The 8,127-nt window shown below is 40.9% G+C and overlaps 1 protein-coding gene across 1 annotated transcript; it reads left to right on the forward strand.

Annotated features, from left to right (window-relative positions):
- Positions 1–6,663: 6,663 nt before the first annotated feature.
- LOC131914441 (small ribosomal subunit protein eS17) lies at positions 6,664–7,126 on the forward strand. The gene has a single exon (XM_059267065.1). The coding sequence runs from the start codon at positions 6,681–6,683 to the stop codon at positions 7,086–7,088; it is 408 nt and encodes a 135-aa protein (XP_059123048.1). The 5' UTR covers positions 6,664–6,680; the 3' UTR covers positions 7,089–7,126.
- The last annotated feature ends 1,001 nt before the right edge of the window (positions 7,127–8,127 follow it).

Below are 8,127 nucleotides of genomic sequence, written 5' to 3' on the forward strand. Positions count from 1 at the left end.
GGTTACTTCTATATAAGTTATTTTTCAGAGAGTCACCAGTGACAAGCACAATAATACAGGCTATTGCCAGTGCCCTTGGTTGCCAATCATAGCCACCCAGTGAGTGTATTGCTGAAGAAACTATATACTTTGGTCACAGGACATAGAGAACTATGTCTTGAACTGCTTGCTAGCTTCCATAGTACTGGAAGATACTAACTAAATGAGCTGTTGGGTGAGAAAGAACAATAATATTTCTGTTCAGCCCTGGATTTTGCATGCTACAATACAGACTTGGTAGGCAAGATGTGCTCACTGGTGCAGAGGATTGGGGCATATCCACAGGATGAAGTTCATGCCTGGTACTGTAAACAGGGTGAAAATCCACCACAATAGGGGATTCTATTTTTTATGAGTTGTTTTTATTCTTATAAGTGGCCATGTTATCTGGGATTCTCCATCAAATGCCTCTTCTCAGGGCTCAGGGAACCTGAAGAAGAGGAAGCTGAAGAGTGTAACAGCCAAAGGGGATGGACGATACCAAGGAAACTAGGCCCTCTAAATTAATATGTGCAAAGCTCAAATGAACTTTCAGAAGCTGAGACACCAGGTCCTCTTCACACACACACACACACACACACACACACACACACACACACACACTCCAGTTTAGTGGTTTTATGGGATTCCTAAGTGTGTGAATGAGTAGTTCTTGTTCTTGTGCCTTCTCCTTTGCACAGAAAGAGCTCTTTTCCTTCTGTTTTGCTTGTTTTGTCCAATTATCATGTGTCAGGTTTTGTTTTATCTTATCATACTTTATTTTATTATTCTCCCTTAGAAGCCTGTTTGTTTCTAATGACAAAAAGGGAGTGAATCAAGATGGGAGGGGAGATAGGAACTGGGAGGAGTAGAGGAAGGGGAAACCATAATCAGAATGTATTTATGTGAGAAAAATAATTCCTTTTTCAATAAAGAAATGAACAAAGTGGACAAGGAACTATGGAAGCTGAGCAGAATTATGAGAAATGACTAATTTTGGATAAACCCAATTCTACCATCAAAATAGAGAAAAGGACATCAAAAGAAAAATAAAATGGGTCCCAAGTGCCCCAGAAAACATGCCAGCACCAACTGTGCTTTGGTCAAGAGTGCACACTCCAGGCTGGTCAGAAAGGAAAGCTAACAAGAATGAGGCTTTGTTCTTATCCAGGTGATGTGGTGCACCATGTAGATGTCACTGTCTCCCATGTGCACATGGAGGGCTTGGAGTAAATCTGGAGTTCTCTCCTGAACTCTGGATCACAATGGGCTGATGGGGACTGGCAGACACTGCTGAGGATTCTCTGCTGGGAGAAAAATCCACAGAAGAAGGATCTGAAGGCAGGGAGTGCAGAGACATGGGACTTCCCAATGGGGTTTCAGCAAACGTGTCTGCACCAAAGAAGGCAGTGTCAAAGCTGGTCTGTAATCTAGCTATGCCACTCTTGGTCATATATCCAAATAACTCTATGAATGTATGCAATTTTCAAAAAAATATTCTTAATTATTTCTTTTACTTTTTGAGATTATGATAGAATTACATCATTTCTCTTTCCCTTTCTTACTTCCTAGGCCTCCCATATATCCCTCCTTACTTCCTTTCAAATTATAATCTTTTCTTTTTTCATTAAAGAAGGAAAAATGGCTATTAAATATATAAAAAGTGTTCATCATCACTAGCAACTAGAAAAATGCAAATCAAAACAACCTTGGTATTTCAAAACTATTTCCAAATAATTTCTTCTATTTTTTGAGATGATAGTATTATTGCATCATTTCCCCTTCCTTTCCTCCCTCAAACCTTTCATATACCCCTCCCTTCTCTCTTTAAATTCATGGCCTCTTTTTTTCACTAATTGTTGTTACATTTAAAAATATATATTGTACTTCCCCATGGGAGGCCTTAACCTTCTTGTAGGAGGGAATGAGGGGTGGGTTGGGAAGGAGAGGCTGGAGGGGCAGGAAGAGGGAAGAGGGGGATTTTTGGTATGTAAAATGAATAAAAAAATTTTTTAATTAAAAAAATTCTGCAATAACTAAAAAAATATGTATATATTCCCAAATTCTCTCTCTCTCTCTCTCTCTCTCTCTCTCTCTCTCTCTCTCTCTCTGTCTCTGTCTCTGTCTCTCTCTCCTAAGTAGATTACTACAGTCTGTGTAGTCTATATAACGTTTCTTGTATGTACAGGACAACTCCCACACCCGAGGCTCGGGGATCATTGCAGAAGACGTTGTGGGAAGAATCTAAGAGCTAGGGATCAGGGAGTTTTCTGTGATATTGTGTTTCCTAGGAATGTCAGAAGTTGTACCCATAAAGTTTCACCAGCATAATTGCCTAAACACGAGCTGAACAAGGACAACAACAGTAGACATGCTAACATGGACAGGGAAAATTTCAGGTGCCCTCAACCCTACACTCGCATATTTTTTTAAATTGAAAGACTGTTTGAATGTAAGTACGCTGAATGGGTGGATGATGTTGATTCCATGAACCATAGGTTATTAAACAAATATCCCAATGTGACATGTATGATACTTCCCCATGAGCTGGCCTTATGCATCTTGCTCTTGAACATTCTAGAGATCCCCAAAACAATACAGGCTATTGCCATTGCTCTTGATGGCCCACCAGAACTAGATGGTAAGAATATTGCTAAGTGGGTCTAGAAAGATGGGTCAGTGATTAAGAGCACTGACTGTTCTTCCAGAGGAACCAAATTCAATTTCCAGCACCTACATGGCAGCTCACAATTATTTGTAACTCCAATTACAAGGTATTATATATCCTTTTCTGGCTTTCACAGGTAGTGCATACACATGGCACATAGATGTACATGCAGGCAAAACAGCCAAACAAACAAAATTTAAAAAGAAAACAATAAAAAGGTACTATTATTGAAGATACCACCCACTTTGTTTGTAGCACATGAGAAATGAAACTAGAACTGAGCTGGAGTCTTCCTTTCCTGGCTAGCTTTTATTGTGCCAGAAGTTTCCATCTAGGCTTCTAGGGAAGAAAAGTAATCAGTGGTCTTATCCAGCAGTGACCCCTGCATTTTACATTACTGACCAGTCAGGCAAGATGTGCTCATTGTTACAATCATGGAGTAACTGTTATGTCAGTAACCAAGCACTTTCTGATTTGGTTTGAGGCCTCCTCCAAAAAATGAATGCATGCCTGGTACTCTAAACCTGTAAAAAATTCTATGGCTCGGAGGTTATGGGCCTTATGGGGGACCTACTACTCTTGTTTTTCTAAATGATAATGTTGTCAAACTGCCTTCTCAAAATTTAGGTTTACACCTACTCTTGGTCAGTGGTATACTTATTTTTGCAGTGAGCAGGAGTTAGTGCAGAAACTCATAACTGGCTGAAGGGCTGAGATTAAGTGACTCTTGAGTCTTCAGCATTAAGCATGACATCTTTATCACCTTATGTGGTGGTTTGAATGTAATTGACCCCCAAAATCTCACAGGGAGTGGCAATATTAGGAGGTGTGGCTTTGTTGGAGTAGGTATGGTCTTGTTGGAGGAAGTATGTCACTGTGGGAGTGGGTTTTGAAGTTTCTTATGCTCAGGATACTGCCCAGTGTCTCAGCCAACTTCCTGTTGCTTGTAAGATGTAGAGTCAGCTACTACTCCAGCACCATGTCTGCCTGCATGCTGCCATGCTCCCCTCCATGATGATAATCAAATGAACCTCTGAAACTGTAAGTGAACTAGTCTAATGAAATGTTTTCTTTACAAGAGTTGTTGTGGTCATGGTGTCTCTTCACAGCAAAAAAAAAACAACATAACTAAGGCAGAAGTTGGTACCAGGGAGTAGGGTATTTCTGAGATGGGCCTGATCGTGTTTTTGTTTGAAGGAATATGGACCTTGGAACTATGGTTAGGAAAGCAGTTGAATGCTTTGAGTGCTGCTTAATAGGCAATACTAGTAGGAACATGGAAGACAGTGGTGTTGAATGTGATTTGATGAACTGTGAGGAGTTTTCTCAAGGAGGTTACAAAGGAGAAGTATTTTAGTATGTTGCCTAGAGATCATTCTTGTGATATTTTGGTGAAGAAAGTGGCTGCCTTTTGTCTTTGTCCGAAGAGTCTAAAGTGAAGAATTTTGGATCAATTCCATTTGCAAAGGAAATCACAAAACAGCCTAGTATAGACTCTGTTGTGTTATTAGTGTCAAGTCTGATGAAGACTTATAATAAAAAGGAGCAAGCTGAGCAAGGAAAAATATTTGAGGAGAAAAAGAGCACTAGAAAGTAGAATGGAGCTAAATCCTGTGTCCAAGGAGATAAACAGATTATGAAATGGAATAATGGGAGTGGTGACCTCAGGGTAAGATCCCATCCAGATAAGTTTCCAACTTGTGAAAAGGAACTAAAGAAATGTTTAGAGCCTGGTATGATGGGGGCACAGCTTTAATCCCAGCACTGGGAAAGCAGAGGCTGGTAGATCTCTGAGTCTGAGGCCAGCCTGGTCTACAGAGCAAGTTTTAGGACAGCCAACCTTAGGCAGTGAAAGACAGGGAGCTGGTGAAGATGTAATTGAATGAGAGGGCCATGTTCCAGCTCCAGTAAATAGCAGAACTTGGCAACTTTGACCACATGGTTCTGGGCTTAGAGTTAAGAATAAAAGAAAGGAGTTATATAGTAAAGCATGAGGCCAGGCATGTGTCAGGGGTGTCCCTGAATGGAGGCCTAGTAGAGAGGCCATTGCATGAAGCTGTGGAGTTAAAGCCTGAATTGCCTTGAAGAGTCCAAGATGTTAGAGATGCCAGAGTCATGGGATACCTGCCATAGAGAGCTGGTAACAGGGAGTAGAGCCAGTCCAAGAGAAAGAAGTGTGTTGCAGTAAACAAAACTGAATGGGGTTGGAGATCTGAAGAGCATTTTGACATCAGACATAAAGATGCAGAGTTTGGAGTTTGCTCAGGTGACTTTCCTTCTTGCTTTGGTCCAGTATTTCCTCACTATGCTCCCTTCTCAATGTTTTAGAAAGGTAATGTATATCCTGTGCCATTATATGTTGGAAGTATGTGATCTGCTTTTTTATTTTTATTTTTACAGGGAAATTAGTTAAGAGATTACATGAATCTCAGAAGAGGCTTTGAGCTTTGGTCTTTTAAACACTGTTGAGACTGTAATAGACTATGGGGACTTTTGAAGTTGGACTAAATGCATGTTGCATTATGATATTGTTACAAGTTTATGGGGGCCAATGAGTGGAGTGTGGTAGTTTGAGTGTAATTGCCCCCCATAATCTCATAAGGAGTGGTAATATTGGAGGTGTGGCTTTGTTGGAGCGAGTATGGCCTTATTAGAGGAATATGGGGGTGGGCTTTGAGGTTTCCTATGCTCAGGATACTGCCCAGTGTCTGAGTTGCCTACCTGTTACCTGCAAGATGTAGGACTCCCAGCTACTACTCCAGCACCATGTCTGCCTGCATGCTGCCATGTTCCCTGCCATGACGATAATGGACTGAACCTCTGGGAGATAAGTGAGCCACCCCAATTAAATGTTTTCTTTTTAAGAGCTGTCATGGTTATGGTGTCTCTTCACAGCATTAAAAACCACAGCTAAGACAGAATAAAGTTCAGGAAGAGAGGCTAGAAAGAATTTAAGATCCAGAGGATGAAGAAAATCTCTCTAAAATTATGTCTTCTGGACATGACAAGGGGGTCATACTCATGATCGCCTAGTAATTGTTATATTTGCATAAGATAGAGTTTGCCAACAACCACATGCCATCATAGATGAAGGAGGGGTCCATTCCTAACAAGGTGCTATTTGCATTTAGTCACTGCTGGTGAAGGGGGAGTCATTCTTCCTTAGTGGTATAGCTACTGATAAATTGGCCATGCTCCAGTAAATGAAATCATCTTCAAGATCATGCAAGCAACCCTAACATAATTCAGGTGGTCAGGAATAAACAAATTAAGAAATAACAACAAAAAATCAATGCATGAGGGAAATTGTTGAGAAGAAGAAAGGATTTAGTAAGAATGGGAGGGGGATAAGAGTCTAATGGGGGATATGCTGGACAGTTTTATGTCAACTCGATACAAGCTAAAGTTGTCGGAGAGGAGGGAACCTCAGTTAAGAAAATGCCTCCATAAGATTGGGCTATAGTCAAACCTATAGGGCATTATCTTAATTGGTGATTAATGGAGAAGGGCCCAGCCCATTGTGGGTGGTGTCATCCCTAGGCTGGTAGTCTTGAATTCTATAAGAAAGCAGGCTGAGCAAGACATGGAAAGCAAGCCAGCAAGCAGCACCCTTCCATGGCTTCTGCATCAGCTCCTGCCTCCAGGTTTCTGCCCTGTTTGAGTTTCTGTCTTGAATTCCTGTGATGATGAACAGTGATATAAAAGTGTAAGCCAAATAAACCCTTTCCTCCCCAATTTGCTTTTGGCCATGTTGTTTGTTCATAGCAATAGTAACCCTAACTAAAACAGGGGATGAGTACAATTCAAATACATTAGATACATGCATGCAATTGCCAAAGAACAAATGTAAACAAAACTAAACAAACCCCAAACCCCAAACCCCAAAACCCCAAATCCCAAACAACAGCTCATACTATTCTTTAGAACTGATATGAAAAGCCCCTAAAAGGTATTTTTAAAAATAGTACGCGCTCTTTTACCGGGACCCGTCAACATGGGCCGCGTTCGCACCAAGACTGTGAAGAAGGCGGCCCGGGTCATCATCGAGAAGTACTACACGCGCCTGGGGAATGACTTCCACACCAACAAGCGCGTGTGCGAGGAGATCGCCATTATCCCCAGCAAGAAGCTCCGCAACAAGATCGCCGGCTATGTCACGCATCTGATGAAGAGGATTCAGAGAGGCCCTGTGAGAGGTATCTCTATCAAGTTGCAGGAAGAGGAGAGAGAAAGGAGAGATAATTATGTTCCTGAGGTCTCAGCCCTGGATCAGGAGATCATTGAGGTAGATCCTGACACCAAGGAAATGCTGAAGCTTCTGGACTTCGGCAGCCTCTCTAACCTGCAGGTCACTCAGCCTACAGTTGGGATGAATTTCAAAACACCGCGTGGAGCCGTTTGAATCTGTTCTGTCATATTTTCAATAAACCTGAAAACAACAACAACAACAAAAAAAATAGTACGCATTCCTTTAATACCCTAACCACTGGATTTTAAAACTACGTCTACTAGGTTTTGCAACACAACCAGGAGCCCTAATAAAACACAGCTTTCATATTATTGGGAGTTGGCTGGGTTTTTCTTCTGGTCTGGACAGGTTGAAGTGGGATTAGATAGATGACCTAGGCCTCAACAGGAATGAGCAACCACCATGATGGGTCCCCAACATGTTCTTTCCTTCTACAGTAGGCTACTATGGGTTCTACAATCTTCAGTAAACAAAAATAATGCAGTTGTCTCATAACTCTCATTGACCAGACTGAATTATATGGCCAAGCTCAACTACAGGGGCTTTGAACTAACTCATAAATCTAGGAATGACCAGGAAAAAATTGTGAACCATATACACACACACACACACACACACACACACACACACACACACACAGAGACACATACACATCTTTCATTTACATGAACTATGGATTACATGGTTTAAGTGAACATGTAAAAATCTCTATCAGATAGTTCACTGGAGCAAAAAAGAGGAAGGTTTTAGACAATCATCTAATTCACATGAGTGAACACAACTGATTCTCAAGCTAATAGGACTGGGACCTTTGTGTGTTCATCTAAGAGCTAAATCTGGCCCACTGTGCATGCCACTCATTGCCTTTATTTACATTATAAATTACCACACTTTTGTCTGCCTACTCTAACATCATTCTTATTATGTCTATTATTTTAGTATAATGTGTTAAAACTGAATTAGCAAATGAATTACTGCAGCATTATTCATAAAACCTGACTTGTTTGACCTCAATCTCTAGAAGTAGAGGGATTTGTAATTGACAAAACCTCCATCTACATACTATGATATATGCATGCAGTCTTTTTTAATTGTACATGAGATTCTGTTATAATTGCTGTGGACAGAATTTTTGCCTTAATTCTACTCATTCTTAATGACAGAGTCTGAGTCATACTTAGGACTTTGGGGA

Source organism: Peromyscus eremicus, chromosome 7 (assembly GCF_949786415.1).
Source record: "Peromyscus eremicus chromosome 7, PerEre_H2_v1, whole genome shotgun sequence".
Classification (NCBI taxonomy): Eukaryota; Metazoa; Chordata; class Mammalia; order Rodentia; family Cricetidae; genus Peromyscus; species Peromyscus eremicus.